At 37.9% G+C, this 18,002-nt stretch overlaps 1 protein-coding gene across 8 annotated transcripts in view; it reads left to right on the top strand.

The window, feature by feature from the left end:
* Nucleotides 1-18,002, top strand: part of LOC128738617 (long-chain-fatty-acid--CoA ligase 5) — a 92,346-nt gene that overhangs the window by 14,126 nt on the left and 60,218 nt on the right. The window contains exon 1 of one of the 8 annotated variants that reach the window (XM_053833904.1): nt 7,665-7,807. The exons of the other annotated variants lie outside the window; for them this stretch is intronic. Coding sequence (XP_053689879.1) covers nt 7,780-7,807 — 28 coding nt within the window. The 5' untranslated portion in view covers nt 7,665-7,779. Of the gene's footprint in view, nt 1-7,664; nt 7,808-18,002 lie in introns of those variants that run through there. 8 annotated transcript variants of the gene reach the window in all.

Here is an 18,002-nt window from a genome sequence, read left to right on the forward strand (position 1 = left end):
CTAATACTGTTACAGTTGGCTTATTAGTAATTCCCAGCTAGCACCAACTCGTATATCAATGTACGAAAACTATCGTAAATATCTCCTAACAAACTCGAAATCGTAACTAAAGCTGGATAAAGTGGGATCAAGTTGATTTTTTGTCGTATATAATGAATATAATGATTTTCAGCACAAAATCGTAGAGTAGTACGGAGCGACTCGCGCTTAATCGGATATTATCGTATATAAATACTTATATAGTCTTAACGCTCAAAATTATTCGTAATCACGTATATCGCCTCCAAAATAGTACGGATATGCCAATTTTGCGCATGAAATACGATTTATTTAGCATGTATATTTGTACGTAATGCTGATTTTTACCTTTTTTATACACATGAAAATGCTAGCTGGGTTGTATCTGAAGTTGAAAAGTCATAATGACTCTCAGAAAAGAATCATCGCTAATTCAACGAAGTAACGTTATTTTACTTCACAAACGTGGTGAAACTATCCGTAAAATTTCGGAACTTCTTAATATTCCGAAATCAACGGTATCGGATATCATTTCTCGGCAAAAGATAAGCGGAAGCATCGAAAATCGTCGACGCAGTGGTCGAAAACCGATTTTGTCAATAGAGTGTGAAAAAAGATCCGTTCTTTAGTGGCTGCAAGTTGGCTGCACAAATGGAAGGCATCGTTGGAAAACCGGTAAGTCGATATACTATCAGCAGAGCATTAAACGAGGTAGGAATCTTGAGCCGAACACCAAGGAAAAAGCCATTCATAAGTGAGCAGAACAGACTCAAACGCTTGGCGTATGCCAAAAAGTACGTCAAAATGCCAATATCGTTTTGGAAAAGAGTTTTGTGGACAGATGAAAGTAAATTCAATGTCAGGGCTTCAGATGGTCGGGTTAGAGTTTGGAGAACTGACGGTACTGCTTTGCAAACAAGAAATATGCGTGGAACTGTGAAACATGGTGGTTGGTCAGTCATGATGTGGGGCGGCATGTTCTATGCTAGTGTGGCCACCATAGAATTCATTGAAGGCACAATGTTTAAGGAGGACTACAGGGACATTCTAAAACGCAATATCACTAAGTTTACAAAAAAATATCGACTGGGTAATAACTTTGTGTTCATGCACGACAATGACCCCAAGCATAAATCGAAGCTTGTCACAGAATATCTGGCCGGAAAAAAAATTAATGTATTGGATCACCCCCCACAAAGCCCGGATCTTAACCCCATTGAACATCTGTGGGATGAAATTGGTCGAGAAGTCCAGAAAAAACATGTTTCTAACAGAAAACAACTAATGGCGGAAATTGAAGCTGTATGGAATACTATAGGTTCAGAAACTACGCAAAAGTTGGTCGATTCAATGCCTAGACGCCTGGCGGAAGTAATTAAATACAAAGGAGGACATACACATTACTAAACAGGACAAATTTTAGAGTTCCCGATTGAAAAAATATAATTTCTATTTCTTGTCCGATCAATTTTGCACACTGAATTTAATCTATTCATTGTTTGCTTATTTCTTTTATTGTTTGTTATAAAATTGTTGCCGCTTTTAAAGCTAATTTGTTGAGCTCTGATGCAAATAAATAAATACGAACTGTTAAACTGTTGGAAAAAGTTAACAACTGCGTTTTATTAATTATTTTAATAAAATCATGTCTGTGTCCGATCAATTTTGCACCACAGTGTATTTAAATAAAAGTAACAATTTCGTATATATTTTTATAGTTTTATTATTTGATTGTGTAAGTTAGGCTTATACAAATTTGAAAAAAAATTTATGTCCTGGTCTCAAAATATTGCTAAAGCCCACCCCAGGGGGGGGGGGGGCAGAAAAAAATAATAACTCAAACCATCAATAACTAAACAAAAGAGAAGAAACAAGTGTTTAATTTTCCATATTATTATAAATCTAACACAAAACTTTTGTTCAGTACTTGAATTTTAGTTCAAACCGAACCAACCATCAACATTTTTTGACCAAGCCCCCAAAATAAAGTAGGCATCCTAGTAGAGATGAACCACCTTGATAATAGTGGAGTGCCATGGATCACCTAAGACAGCCACAAACGTATAACTTGACGTTCATTTAAATTTTGCTTTGAACATGCGTGTCACTCGGCTAGTTACCATGTATTTTAAAATGCTCCAAATCTGTGTCACTTACTAGTTCAGAACACGGTAACCACGAAATAGTATGAATATCAGGGCATTCCTCAGCTGATGTTGGCTCTCCAACAATAACCTATTTATCTTTATATTAAGAATGCAAACCGTTCAATAACAACTCTTTGACAGTTGAAAAAGCTCGCAACTCTCTGACATCTTTAATTCCTTTAGGCAGGGATGCTTTGATCACATTGGCTCGTTTTGGATTCGTTTGGCAGTGTCGTCTCAGCCTGGCGGAATTTGGGGGTGTTGTGTATGGGACATTTGTAGAACTAGTGTAGTACAAGTTGTTGACTGCGGTTGTGCAGAATGGAGTCGGGCTGTATCCGTTGTGTTTATAGTACTGTATGGCTGTTCACTAACCAACGGAGTTGCAGCATTGGGGCACCGTAGGTACAAGGTATACAGCAGGACTTTGTTCGGCAGTATTGTAGATAGTAGCTAGTTCTGCAGGTGTTCCATATATAACTTTTTCGAATTTTGTGTGGATGAGGCAGTGCTGTCAGTTGCGTCGGGCTTGTCCAACCATCCCTGCCTTTTGGTAATCAGTATTAGGATGACTTTGTCGCACGTCTTTCTTGGAAAATTACGTATCTTTTTCTCATCATCTTCCAAGATACTTTCGAGCAAGTAATACACACATAAGTGCTAAATTGACACCACTCTTAAATTGTTCAGCAAGATTGATAATTAAATGATGAATGTACCAGGAAGGTTTAGAAGAGTGCTCACTGCGCATAGAAAGTCCTTATCTAGCTCAATAAAAAAGCAACAGAACTTAACATGGCTTGATTTGATGTTATGCCCGGGGCGACCATTGATCCCAATGATAATCATAACATGCCAACAGTTAGAAAATTTCAAGTTTCACTGAAGTAATCTTTCTTTCTTTCTTTTTAAATTTACGTCCATAACATCCAAATTAGGGTGGCCAGGTATAAAACGACCTATTTGGAGCCCCAAAAGCACTGATAGCAGATATTGCGGAGTGTCTAATTTTTCGTACTTTTTCGGTTCAAATTCGGTTCTTTTAAAACAAGTTGAATTAAAATTAAACAAAATTTAAAGCAAATGGATCCAAAAGTGTGATAAAAAGCACCCCAATTTTCGATGCCCAGAACTTAAAAGTTAAGCAAAATAGTCGCCTGTGACCAGCAACAGGAATCAGAAAGCTCAGTTGGTGCAAAAAAGTTGATCGAGACTAACGGGATTATTACTTTGAGTTTGTACTTATTAGGTATTTAGAGATGTAAACTCGTTGAACTGTAAAAAATCTGCTTATCACTAAAGAATGCAGCATAGTAATATGACGCTTTATTTTTTTGCCTCTTCACATTTCGAAAATTTTTGAAGGTCATAAATTTTTTTTAAATTTGTCTAAGCCTTATTTGTGCAATATAATGCATTGCTATGTCGACTAATGTGGTATTTCACTCCTGAGATTATTCGAAACTTCGAAATTTGAAAATGGCTTTATTAACACTTCATTATGGGGAAAACTAGCGTAAATACGAACGAAATTCAAAAACGGTCTGCCGACTGATAAAATATAAATGATCTTATGTAAAATTTTCAGGCGAATCTCATCATGCCCACCCCTTCCTTAATTGTCATCGGAAAGTATCACGTTTTGCTAATTTTCGTTCTATTTTTAGCAATATTTAAACTTATTGGACTACACCAGACAAGATTTTGTGAAAATAAAACTTGGAATAATGCTCTTCGATTCTACGAACTTCTTTGCATAAAATAATTGGGTTTGTAGATTCTGTTTTTTAAGTTTTGCCTGATGAAGTCCATTAAGTTAAAATATTATTAAGAATAGGAGAAAATCAACAAAAATTGGTACATTCCGATGCTAATTAGGGAAGAGGTGGGCATCACGCGATTCGCCGGAAAATTTTACATAAGATCACTTATGTGCACACTGAATTTCGTTCGTTGTTAAGCTAGTTGCAATGAAGTGTTAATAAAGTCATTTTCAAGTTTCGAAATTACTTCGAAATTTCGAATAATCTCAGAAGTAAAATACAACATTAGTCGACATAACAATGCATTACATTGCGCAAATAAGGCCATTGCAAATCATATTTAAAGTTTGTGTCCCCCCCCCCTCTTGGAAATTGGCTTGAAAAATCGAGAGGTAAAAAAATAATTTGTAGGATATGAGTTAAATTTTTTTATAAAATCAATTGTCTGTGGGCTCTACAGTCTGAAAAGCTTGAAAAATGTGTGTACGAGTTGAGTTAACGCTTCTAGCATGAAATAGAAATGGAAATTCAAACAGCGGAATTTCCGAAAATGGCCAAAAAAATTTTCTTTTGTTTTTGTTTTTTTTCTGGAGATTTTTGCATGGAAATTAACAACGTATATATTAAAAGCAAGAACAGATTAGGATTTCACGTTTAAACTTAAAATAAAAATGCCTAAAATCCAAATTTTTTTTGCTTGGTTAAAAAATTCTCTTTGTTTTTTTTGCCCCCCCCCCCCTTCAGTGGCCCAACACCGGAGGGACAAAAACTTTTTAAAATATTTGTAATGGCCTAATTAGCACAATTAAATAATAAAACTATAAAAATTTGTACGAAATTGTTACTTTTATTCAAATATATACAAAAGTACCCAGAACATGAAAATGTATTATGTTGATTCTATGTTGAAAATGTATCTTTTTCATCAAAATACATTATTTAGTCCTGAAAATGTGCGGAAGTTTTAGGTAGACGTGTTTAAACATACTTTCACTAACAATTCAGATAGAATCACGCATGCCCCAGGTATTTAAAACGCCATGTCTCCCAAACTACCAATATTGTTTTTTCTAGTTGAGTTATTCTTATGTAGAATTTTCTGGCGAACATTTTAAGCATATTTATCTATACCTATAAAAATGGGTTTCTGTCTGTCTGTCCCTATGTTCCTTATAGAATCGAAAACTACTGAACCGATCAGCGTGAACATTTGCATGTAGGGGTTTTGGGCCCAGGGAAGGTTCTCTCGATAGCAAAATACCCATCCCCATACTAGGAGGGGGGGCTCCCATACAAATCTATGCCTATAAAAATGGAATCGAAAACTACTGAACCGATCGGCGTGAAAATTTGCATATAGGAGTTTTGGGGCCAGGAAAGGTTCTTATTATGGTTAGAGACCCCTCCCCCCACTAATAGGGGGGGGGGGTCCCATACAAATGAAACACAAATTTCTGCATAACTTGAGAACTAATCAAGCAAATGGAACGAAATTTTACATGTGGGTGTTTTTGGAGACAAGAATGTTTTCTATGGTGAATTGAGACCCCTCCCCACTTTAGGAGGGGGGGCTCCTATACAAATGAAATACAAATTTCCTCATAACTCGAAAGCTAATCAAGTAAATGGAACCATATTGGCATGTGGGTGTTTTTGGAGCAATGACTTTTTTCTACGATGAATTAGGACAACTTACCTTTTTAGGAGGGGGCGCTCTCATAAAAATGAAATACAAATTTCCTCATAACTCCAGAACTAATCAAGCAAATAGAACCAAATTTACCATGTGGATGTTTTTGTAGGCAATTTTTTTTCTATGGTGAATTGAGACCCCTTTCCTCTTTAGGAGGAGAATAATGACCCCTCTCCCTTTTAAGAGGGGGGGCTCCCATATAAATGAAATACAAATTTCCTCATAACTCGAGAAGTAATCAAGTAAATGTAACCAAATTTGGCATGTGGGGGATTTTGGAGGCAGGAATTTTTTTAATGATGGTTTGAGATCCCTTACCCCTGCGGTAGGGGGATAAGGACTCTCTTACAAGTAAAACAGAAATTTTTGCGTAACTCAAAAACTAATCGAACTCGAGTCATTTTAGACTCTTTCATAAAACATTTATCAATAACAAGACCACTAAAAACTATTAATAGTAACATTAGATAATTCAGCGCGAGACGGCCACAGGCCGCGATTGTTGCCGGCGACCTGCCGTCGAAAGCGCCGGCCACTGCGGGGGGCAGCCCCTCGTAGAGATCACCTCTATCTAGGTTTATTTATTTTCCTAGATCCACTGACCTATATTACTTTCCTTCAGTTGGGTGACCCCTGCGAAATGGTACTTTCTACAAAAAGATTTTCCGTGAAATGGTACATCCCGCGTAAGGTTTTTCGCGAAATGGTATTCTGCGAAACTCTATATTCCGCGAAACTCTATATTCCGCGAAACTCTATATTCCGCGTTATGGTCAACCGAGAATTGGTGTTCCGTAAAATGGTATTCAGCGAAATGGTTTGTAATGATGGCGAATATTTAAATGCTATCCGCTTTATTTTATATGGCTAAGCAATGGGGGGAGTTGTTTTTTACTTTACTGTGAGGAAAATTTGTATATTAAAACACCTATGAACTCCCCAGAAACTTGCAAAACTCAGGATTGTGACAAAGGTCATCCGAGATTCACAATTTATGTACAACACAGTTTAATTTGTGGCAATACGAAGTTTGTCGGATCAGCTAGTTGGTGGATAAAAGGAATCAACTTTATCGCGGTTTTTTATGAGAAATTTGATTAAAAGATTTTGAGAAACAAGTATTTCAAAGTAATTAAATTTCTTCAAGTAGACAGTTTAAGGACATTTTTCGATACAAAATTTTCTCAGCTTTCAAGTTAAAGTAACAGAATTGAACTGGCTAGCATACTTTTTATTCTAGAACTAATTTAAGGCGAAATTTGGATTTTTGACCAAAAATTGTTTCAAAGTTGAAGAAATCAAATTTCAAATTACTTTAGAGCACGCTTAATCTTTTTTCCACATTGTTATTTGTATAGTTTACATGGCCATATTTGATAAGATATGCAGCATTGTAAGGAACTCACACATTTACTGTTAGTATTTTGATAACAAATTAAAACCAGATTCTTCTGCTCCACCATGTCGTTCGTATCGTACCCGCTTGGGTGCAGATAGATTGTAGCAAAATACATTAAAGTATCGGACCGTACGCGAATGCTAATTTTACGGCCACTGGCTTGAATTAGAAGTGATTTGTTCCGTAGCGCACGTCACGTAATTATAATACTATATGAAGCACCAAAAATAATTGCTTTTCAGTTCGTTGTGGTTAATTTCTGTGCATCGAGCGTTAAATCTTGATTCGAACTAATCGGACTTCTAGTTCGATAATTACCCAAACACAATCTAAACCAGATAGTAATTTTAATTGCGAATTGTGGAATACTTATAATCGGTGAATTTGGGTAGTGTTCCTGAAAATACTGTCATAGTCGTAACAGTACATTAGTTCACAACGACCGACCGGTGCGTTATGGATGTACGCAATTTCACGTCCAATCATTTCTACACGCACAACGGTGACCGATATAGAGCCGGTGGCGGCGTCGACTTCGTTTGCTCACATCAGCAGCGAGGAACAGCATCTCGGCAGTATTGTTTATTGCGGGGTCGGATCAGGTCGCGTTTGAAAGCGAAACGAAACATACGCTTATTTATAAATTCTCTTTACAAAGAGTGTGCGACTCGGGGTGTGATTGTCCGCTAGATGCGGCATAATTTCGGCGCAGTTTATGTCATGTGCGAGACGCGGCAAGGTGCAGAGTGTTGACCCGAGATGAAGATTGCTTCAAAGGGAATGAAAGGTAATTCATTATTATCAATGGTTGTTGATAAAGATTTGCGAAAACAGAAGCAGCTTTTCCCAGGGCATCAATTATGTGTACTTTACAATCTACATATGAGAAAGCATATATAACGTGGAAAAATATGTTAAATACACCGTGTATACTAGAGTATGTGAAATATGTTGAAGTACACCAAGTGCGTGAAATTCAGCAGTTCATACAAGCTGAGCTGCTCTATAACTGCAAATGTCTTAAATCCGCACAGCTGATTTATATTTTTAGTCAACTATTTGGTTGAGTTTACGAAGAAACGAAAATACTGTCATTTTCCAGGAAATTGAACACAGCAGCTCCCGGTCAGCTGTTCTGACAAAATTCAGCTTGAAGGTGTTTACAGCTTGGAACGTGACATCGTCGTTTTACAATCAGGATCGTTTAATTGGCAAAATTCCACAGCACGTCAGAAATAGACGCGCCCTGCGTTCGTTCAGTGTAATGAACGTGGCATATTTATTAAGTGGTCGTAGGTTTGCAAATTGTTCGATATTAATTGAGCCCCCGGCGCTGCTTCCGAGGGATGCTGCATATGCTAGATACATTTCAATTGACTTGCCAATAGATTCAATTCATTCAAGTTCATTGAATATCATTTATATTCGTTACTATGCTTATGTAAGGGTATACCTGTGGAACGCGCAGCTGCTTCAGCTGTCTGCTTTGAAGTATTCCACATAGAATATTCAAGTATTCAAATTCGAATTTCCGACGCTTTCGATTGATAAGACTGGTTATTCCAGCTAGAATCTTGTCGCTTAAATTAAATTCGAGAATTAGTTAGTATAGGTTATAGATTGGAACATCGTATTTTTTAAATACTAAACAAAAGAACACAGACAGAATTATAAACAATATGAAGGCGATATAAGACACTAAAACTTTCTCAGTTTCGAATCTTATGACCTTCCGAAATTTGAGTGGTTATGATAGTTAACAGTTGCAGTTGTGCATGTTTTACGCATGCGCTCGAAGACATTCGTACGGCAGCTGATTATATTAACCAAAATACGTTCAGTTATTACAAACGATAAAAAAAATGAGTTTCACGTTTTTAAATCATTATTTTCTAATCGAGCAAAAAACTCGTCAAGGCAGGAACAACCAGTATAACAACATCGATTTCCGCTGTACAATGCTGGTTTGCGTTTTTCAACTGAGCTCTACCAGCGATGACAGCGCTGAGTGCCAAGATTTGACTATTAAACTTAAAAAATCAGTCAACTGCTTTATTGGATCGTAAAGCGAAATTGCGTCGACTTGGTCGTAACATTTGGTGTGAAGCATTTAGTCGGTTGTTAATTGCTGTACTTTCTCTCTGGCAGACTCAGAAGATTGGAAGGTTTTCAAATAAATATATATAAAATAAACACACCTAATTCAACTGAGAATCATTAAATGCAACATAATTTGATGTTCATTCCGTTCGTCGACGCATTATGTTCGTCATAATTTGTTTGTTGGTTGTATGATATGATAAAAGTGGGTCTCTTATCAATTTTAGTACCTATTTCCAGACACTGGCATATCTAGACCATGGACATCAATTTCGCCACAAAACAACTTCACGATAAGCACTGCTGGCAAATCTCTTCTCCTCTTTACACCGGACATCATATGGGGGTAGCACGAGGGGATTAGTCCAAGATAGACGCTTTTTGCATATACAATTTTACATCCGAGAGGAAGTGCTGCACTCGCACATTGTTAAAGTACAACGAGAAAAGGAACGGTCCCGGATTGCTTCCTTATGGGGCACCAGATGGGTCTTGAAAAATTCGCTACTCAGTGTGGCCAGGCTACACAGAAGGTTAACGGTCTGACGGGAAGTACTCAAGCCAGTGAACAAACGATCTCGATGCACCTAACTAAGCGTTGCACTTTAGTGAAATCCCAGCAAACAATATTAATAATGGAATTTAATCATGCAAAAGTTTACTTCAATTTCAATCTTCGTATTCCACTAAGACGTTCAAAAAATTTCAGTTCTTTTTCTCGTTTGCAACTATAAGATACGAAATGACATACACACGAAAAAGTTATATTTCACACCATATACTTACTTACTTTATTGTTGATAGTCTGTCACCGATCCAGCGCCGAACGAATTATGGTCGTCCAGTGCTATCTGTCCTGGGCTGCTGTTCTCCAAGCCTCAATAATGCACATCCATCGCGCGTGGAGTCTGCCCCGAAGTCTACGGCCTTTTTCTGGTTCTCTGCTGAAAATAGTTTTGGCTACTTTTTCGTCGGGCATTCTGGGCCCACGTGCCCAGCCCGCCGCAGCCTGCCACATTGTATTTTTGTATACTTAATGTAGCCTGTTTGTTAGTATTGATCGCAGAATTTTACGCTCGAAAACCCCAAGAAGTCATCGACCAGCTTCCTTCAGCATCCATAATTCCTGCCCGTAAAGGGTCACCGGAAGGTTTAGTGTTCTATAAAGCACCCAGTTTTGTGTGAATTTCTACGCACTCCGCAGAAAGCCCGATTCGTGGCTGTAATTTATCATTTTACTTCGCGGGTTACATCGTTGATACATGTCACGAGCGTAATAAGGTTTCCTTCTGCACTAATACTACTCCCACGTTCTCTGCCAGCAAGCATGTACTTCGTTTTGTCGATGTTAATGATAAGTCCCAATCTTGCTGCTTTCTATTCAAAACGCCTACAACTACAACCTGGTGTACGGTTTCCTCGGACGATATCGACGTCATTCACAAAACCAAGAAGCCTGCGAGATTGCATGATGATTTTTTTCCATGTGTGGACTCATCACTGCGACCAGTATAGTTGATCTATTGTGACATCGCCCGGGTGTTTGCTGTATGACCTGCACTGCATTTCTTTTTGCTATAATCGCTATTGAGTGAGCGATATGCCTATTGAATTTTTATGAGTGCTTGCGTGTATTGGGGTTTACCCTTCCTTCAAAGCGTGATCTACTTTACCCACTTATTCCTCGCTGCCAGCACTATCCCATATTATAGCCGTCCCTGGCGAGGACTCATTCGTACCTCTGACCAGTACACTTAACTATAGGAGGGAGATTTGCACTGTCAAGAGGCCTCAGATGGTAAATATAGAATTCAGCATGAAGGAAGGGTAAATAAGGGGCCTGAGAATGAACCCATGCTAAAGTCACTTGACAAGGAATGGCTAGATTCTACTAAGAATCGAACCCATGATGATAGTCTCGTTTCTTTCCACGTTTCCTCTTCATATTGCACCTTCCAAGATAATGTTGAATAGCAGGTTAGAGAGTGCATCCCCTTGCTTCAGTTCATCCACATCACGAAAGCAGTTGAGACTCACATTCGCTATTTTAAATCATAATTTTGACTCATCCAGCGTCGAACGAATCAGTTTAATTCATTTCGTCGGAAAACCATATTCTATCATTTTCTGCCACAAACTCATTTTGTTCGACTGGATCATACGCCGCCCTAAAGTCCACTAACAGTTGGTGACTCTGCAAGTTGTACTCCCGAAACTTGTCTAGTAACTGACGCAGGGTAAACATCTGATCCGTTGTGGAGCGATCCTCACAAACCCGGCTTGGTTCTTGCCGACCGAACGACTACACTAACGGTCTCAGTCTACAAAACAGGATATGGGAGAGCACCTTTCAGGCATACTCATTTCATTGTTCTTTCTTAAAAATAGGGCAAATGAAGCCATCTACTCACTCTTCTGGCATTTGGCAATGATCCGGTAGTTTGCTTCGTACACCCGATCTCTTCCCTCTATTGAAAGTTTAACCGAGATACCGTCCTTCCCAGCAGCCTTGCGGTTTTTCAGCTCACGAATGGCCTTTTTAATCTCCTTCTATAACGGTGACACTTCAGCTTGGCCAGCGCTCACAATTCTTATCCTGTTTCTGCTAATCTCAGTGTTTTTTACCGTAACAGCATCTTGAAGTGCTCTTTCCAAGGTGGAAGGGGCTAAAGATTAGCTTTACTAATTATCATGTCATAATGCTGTCGGGTATAGTTGATTAAACATCTAGCGCTACGCCGAGATCAGTTATAACATTTCTACGATGCAGATTCCGGCGATAGATGTAGTAGTCAATGTTATGAATCAACGTTTGCTATTTGCAGGAGAATCTAATAACTGTAGGGGATTGTCTCCTGTTGTGACACGGCCCCGGTTGTGAAACACCCATCGTTTTTGACGTGTTTATTACCCAGCTAGCATTTTCATACGTATAAAAAAGGTAAAAATCAGCATTACGTGCAGATATACATGCTAAATAAATCGTATTTCATGCGCAAAATTGGCATATCCGTACTATTTTGGAGGCGATATACGTGATTACGAATAATTTTGAGCGTTACGATTATATAAGTATTTATATACGATAATATCCGATTAAGCGCGAGTCGCTCCGTATTACTCTACGATTTTGTGCTGAAAATCGTATGTATGTCAGTCATTATCATTATATACGACAAAAAATCAACTTGATCCCACTTTATCCAGCTTTAGTGACGATTTCGAGTTTGTTAGGAGATATTTACGATAGTTTTCGTACATTGATATACGAGTTGGTGCTAGCTGGGTAAACTAGCGATACCAAATTACTACCAACGGCTCGTCTCATTGTACTCTACCTTTTGAGCAAACAACAATCAAAATACAGCTTTTAGAATGTTTTGTAGGAAATGTGTTCGAAAAATCTACCCGAAAAAGTTTTTTGGAATATTTTGGGATTAATTTTTTTGTCTATCAAATAAAATAGAAAAAGGCAGTAAAATGGATATAACCTTAGTTTTAGATTTCTATTTCATTACACAGACAAATTTTAAGTTAAATAATTTACTCAAAAAATTTTACATAAATTTTTACAAACTCGTCGTTGGCCCCGGTTGTGAGACAGTGAAGTTCTCCGGTTAAGCAAAATTCAGAAAAACGATTATTCAATATTTTAATGATCACAAACATTTTCAATACACTTTTCAGGCACATGAGAGCCAAATCCGTATATTTGAGATCTCGAACTTCCTGTTTTTACATACATTGATTACAATTTAGATTTTGATGATTAAATTAAGAAACTGATAAATTACTTTGCATTTAAGGTGTTTTCGGTTAATAAAAGAATGTAATATTCTATTTTCATTTCATATTTCTTCATTTTTATTTTTTTTATGGATTTTTCGAAGTGTTTCACAACCGGAGACACTTTGTTTTTGGTCAAAAAATTCTATGTCTCCCAATTTCGCTTTTTTGTTTCAAGCAAAAAAGTCTTTAGCAAAACCATACGCAATTCTTCAATCTTTCAAATGCTTCAAAAAGATATGGAATTAAATAATCCGTTCAAAAGCTATGACCAAAAAACAAAACCTGTTTCATAACCGGGGACATTCCCCTACATTTGGGGATGTTTTTCGACATATAGTTGTAATCGTGTAGGAGGCATCGGACCCCCTACTTATTTAAAAACTAAAAATTAAAATGAAAACAACTGGTTTAATCTTTTCGTCGGTCAAAACTTGAAGGCTCTCTATATTGTAAAAATAACCTAGTTTTGTTGCTTAAGTCTTAAAAGAGGAAATTCCTCACCTAATTTGGGCTTTCCTCTACATTGTAGAGATCCTACTGAATAGGATGACATCAAAGTTGTAGAGTCTGCAACTACAACAATATTTTTTTCAATAATTTATGCCGTGTGTTGACCGTTCCACTTTCGCTTCAACTTGGCTTGAAAGCGTGGTTTGGAAGCTTCAATGTGGGTGAACCAAAAAGTCCCACATCGACGGCTAATGAATATTATGGGACGCACAGATGGAGACCAATGCACTCACTGTGAGAGCACGGCCATTGAAACCATTCAGCACAAATACTTCCTCTGCCCAAGAGTACGGAATGCGTTTATTACACTCAAACGAAAACTAAGCTCACTAACTGGTGGTCAATGTTCCTTCAATTGTGAGGATCTGCTGCGGCCAACACTGGATGGAATATCAGTATCTCCAAGAACAAAGATTTTCAAGATTTTGATTGTTTATATAGCCTTCATTGATAACTGCAATGATAGAATAGATATAGGAGAATTGAAGTTTAACTTTGAAATTGCCATATAAAACCTTTGTGTAAATATTTTATTTATAAAACAACTTGCAAATAAAAATTTGGATAAAAAAAAAAAAAAAAAAAAAATCTGGCTTATCCGGATTTTATCTTCCGGATCTTAAGCGAGATTTTGAATATTGGGTATTGGCAGCGGGTAGAGTCGCTGCATGCCCCCCCCCCCCCCCTTATGAACTGTTGAGCGCCGCTGAAAGAATTGCTCAACAACTGGTCAGTAACAGGCACTCGGTGTGCACTTCATGGTGGAAGAACGCACGGTGGACAGTTGCGGTTGGCGAATAATTCATACCTATAGCCTTCGTGACATTTTTCTTTCATATAAAGCGACACCTTTATACCATTTCCACATCATTTTGCGTTTTATTCAGTTTTCGCTGCTATATGCTATGCCTTTTATAGCTATGGTTGTATTTTTGACGTAGATGGACTCCATGGATTGGATGATTTGGATACAATCGACTCATAACAAATTTGTAGCAATTTTGTGGTTTCTATTATAGTTTTCTTTTTCAATCACGATTGAGTGAAAATTAACGAATAGTTTCAAGGTAACATATTCTCATACATTTTCTTCGTGATCGCCTTGCTTCACAGCCTGGGACGACAGTTAAACACACCTTCTGTTTACTGTGATTTCGTTTACTTGACTTGGTATGCTCTTTTCGCTTCGATTTTGCTCTTTTGATTATTGCACATCAGCCAAACAAAATTTTTAAAAGTAGTGTATAGGGCATTTGTAGAGCAAGTAGTTGTCTACAATACTGCTGAAGAAAGTAATGTGATAAGTTTTGTATTTACGCACTATAGGGCTGTAATTCCATTGCATTGCGCTCTTTTTACCACCAGCCTTAGCGTTATAAATACAAAAATATAGTAATGCTTACTTCAACAATATTGCAGATAATGTACAAATGTCCCATATATCACTTTTTCAAATTATGCTTGGTTGACTTGGTTGAGATGCAGTAATCAAAAGAGCAAAATCGAAGCAAAAAGAGCGTGACAAGTCAAGGAGAGGGGGGTGGACAAGGAACTTGAGTATGAATATATGTTCCGCCATAGCTCCGAACGACGCCTGGACGGTCCCTCATCAAACTTAGCACCTGCGTTCCTTGACACAGACAAAACAGAGGATGGTCACAACAACAAGGGTGCACCAAATTGCACGTTGCGCTTCTCTTTCATTTAGACCGATTGCAGTTGTTCAAGTGACTGGGAGTAAAGAGGAGTGGGCGTTCCACCGAGAAGGAAACTTGGCACACATGCTTTTTAACATAAAATAATCAATGTAAGGGACTTGACAAAAGAGAGAGGCGGTTTCTTATAAGGGAGGAGGAAGGTTCAAATGGGTAAACGGGCGCTTTCCTCTTGCATTTGGAACGGTAGCAGTTGTACAAGTAGCTGTACGGCAAGAATGGATTCCTAAAAGGGGGGAATAGGGTGGCCGTTGATAACGGGGAGCTTCAAAACCATAAAAAAGGCTTTACCTCATTTTATAGGGACTTTATAAACAAGTTAGATTTACAAGTGGTTGAGAAACAACAGAAGGGGAGAGTTGACAAATTGTACACACATTCAAATGAAGAAAAAGGTTTTTATTTCTAGCTTTATGAGAATTTTCGTTGCACTCGTCTTTTTTTACACGGTTTTTTTTCGATTACTCAAGAACGGTGCAACTTAGGAACCATTTACAAAATGCTTGATGAATGTCCGGCCTCTACCAAATGTATTGAGAATTAAATGAATGGTCCCTAAGTTGCATCGTTCTTAATATTTGAAAAAACAAATCGTGTAAAAAAAGTACTTGAGTGTACAGATGCACAACAGATGTACAAGTAGCAGAGAGACAAATGGGCCCCGAGTAAGATGGGGCAATCTGCAAGTTATTTATAAACAGCGAAAACAGTTATGGTCCTAGAGTGTCACCCTGAGGTACTCCTGAGCAATTTTCGAACCTGCCAGATAAACGCAATAAAGCATCAAATTTCACAGCCATTTTGCGATTTCATAGATAAGAGGCAAACCATGTTGAAGTAGCCAAAGGTCTGAGCTTATCTAGCTTATCAAACAAAATGCTATGATTGGCTCTGCCAAATGCTGCTTTCAGGTCAGTACCTGTAAACGGCGTCAACCTGAGCTAGCTGAAGTAGAAACTGATCTACGGGAAAAAATGAATGCTGTGAAGTGGATACCAAAGCCTTCGAGCAAACATGAGAAGTAGTAATTTCCCGGTAGTTTTCTACATTATGTTCGTCACCTTTTGTGAAAACTAACTATCGTGTGAAACATGTAGGTTACACCGAATCTCACGTAGAGGAGTGCGCCGCCGCCGCCGACACTTTTGCACGCGCCGCCGCCGCCGATGATTTAGAACCGGCGCGCCACCTGGGTCCTTTTTCCCACGCCGCCGAAGCCATTTACCCACGCCGATGATGTAGCCCAACATTGACAAAAATGCGGGTCAAAATGTTGACAGCACATAGTGAACTCGTTGTGTGAATTCATTCTTATAATGTACCTTTAATTCAGGTTCAATTAAACTGCCGTGTTGCTGTACCCTGAGTGTTACCATGTAAATCGAAAAGACTTAAGCGGAGCCGAAAGTGGCTAACGTTAATGTGTTAGTGCGACAAACACTGTACTGTACATCTCATGTGTTCGTTAAAAACCTAAACGTTTATTTGAATATTACATTAGTATTGGTAATATATGTCAAATAGCGGAGCTTGCAAACATAAACAGCTGATCCGCAGCCAACCGCACTGACTACAAACATCCCGAAAAAGGGTTTGTTTTCTTTATTAAGACCTTCCGATTCAATCAAAATTAACAGTAGCAACTGAATAATGCATCACTAGGATGTTTAATTAATCCGCTTGCATCGGATTGCGTTTTTGATTCCTGCTTTTGCGTTTTGTTTGTTTACTTCACTCTAAGCTCATTGATGCGGCGAAAGTTGAAAGCTCTTTAAAAGCTCATTGATGTGACGAAAGTTTGATACTGTGTTGCTGCTTTTTTGGAAATCGCTAGTTCAACGAAATATGTGCGTAACCAAATATCTATTAACTAATTCTAAATTATACATTGGTCGCTTTTATGAACACGTAATGATCGATATGTTCAGTTAAATTTATTTTCCATTAGCAATTATGTTTTGTTGAGCATTTATTGATACATAGCAGATCGATAAATTGAATTACAAGTTTTAGGAAATTATAACAGCGCTGGCAGCACTGATTACGTGGCGAAAGCGTGCTCTGCCAATACAGATGCATTTTTAAGGCGCAAAACAATACATGCTTCGAATGGTAGCCATTTATCCAGCCATCTTTGAGCCACTTTCGGTTTCCCCTTAACGTAAACGAACTTTGACGTTTTCTGTCAAACTTCTGTCTTGCGTTCCGGTGTTCATTTCTTTTGAAGGAGAAAATTTTTGAAAAAGTTAATTTTTTGGACAAAAGCTAGGAGTTACAACGACTACTGGTTAAGCGTAGCTAGTAATACCCCCCATTCTCACCGTTCCGCTCTTTCTCCTCACTCTAAAAATTTCATTACTTTCTTCTACCGTCCCTTCGTCAATTGTAAAAGAACATTTCAAAAAATATTCTTTTTCCTTTTTCTCTGGGTGTGTTTTGTTAACAGAGCTCAAAAGTTATCAAAGTCTTTGCCAAGCTTCTACTAATAAAACTAAAAAAGTTTGTTCCGACTCGTTGTGTAGTTTCTAAGAAAAAAGTACTTTTTAAAATCGTGTTTTTACAGGCGTTTTATTCCGTTGAAATTGTTCACCGCCGCACTGGAATGCTTAGGTGTTCGATCGTTTTTTGACCACTTCCCGTGTAGTCTCAGTTAGTATCAAAATAAGCGGAAAAGACTGCAGAATCAAAATCTGAAATAAAATTTTTATTACTTTTTCAAATATTGTAGTCGTTTATGTCCCCTTAAAAGTCGCTTTTCGTTGGGAAGGTATGATTATTTTCCGCGGCAGTGCGGGTAAGACCGGTACCCCTTAATTTTGCTAGATAGCATCAATTCATTGTGTTTTTAAACTATGAACATGTTAGTAT

Source organism: Sabethes cyaneus, chromosome 2, assembly GCF_943734655.1.
Source record: "Sabethes cyaneus chromosome 2, idSabCyanKW18_F2, whole genome shotgun sequence".
In the NCBI taxonomy this organism is placed as follows: Eukaryota; Metazoa; Arthropoda; class Insecta; order Diptera; family Culicidae; genus Sabethes; species Sabethes cyaneus.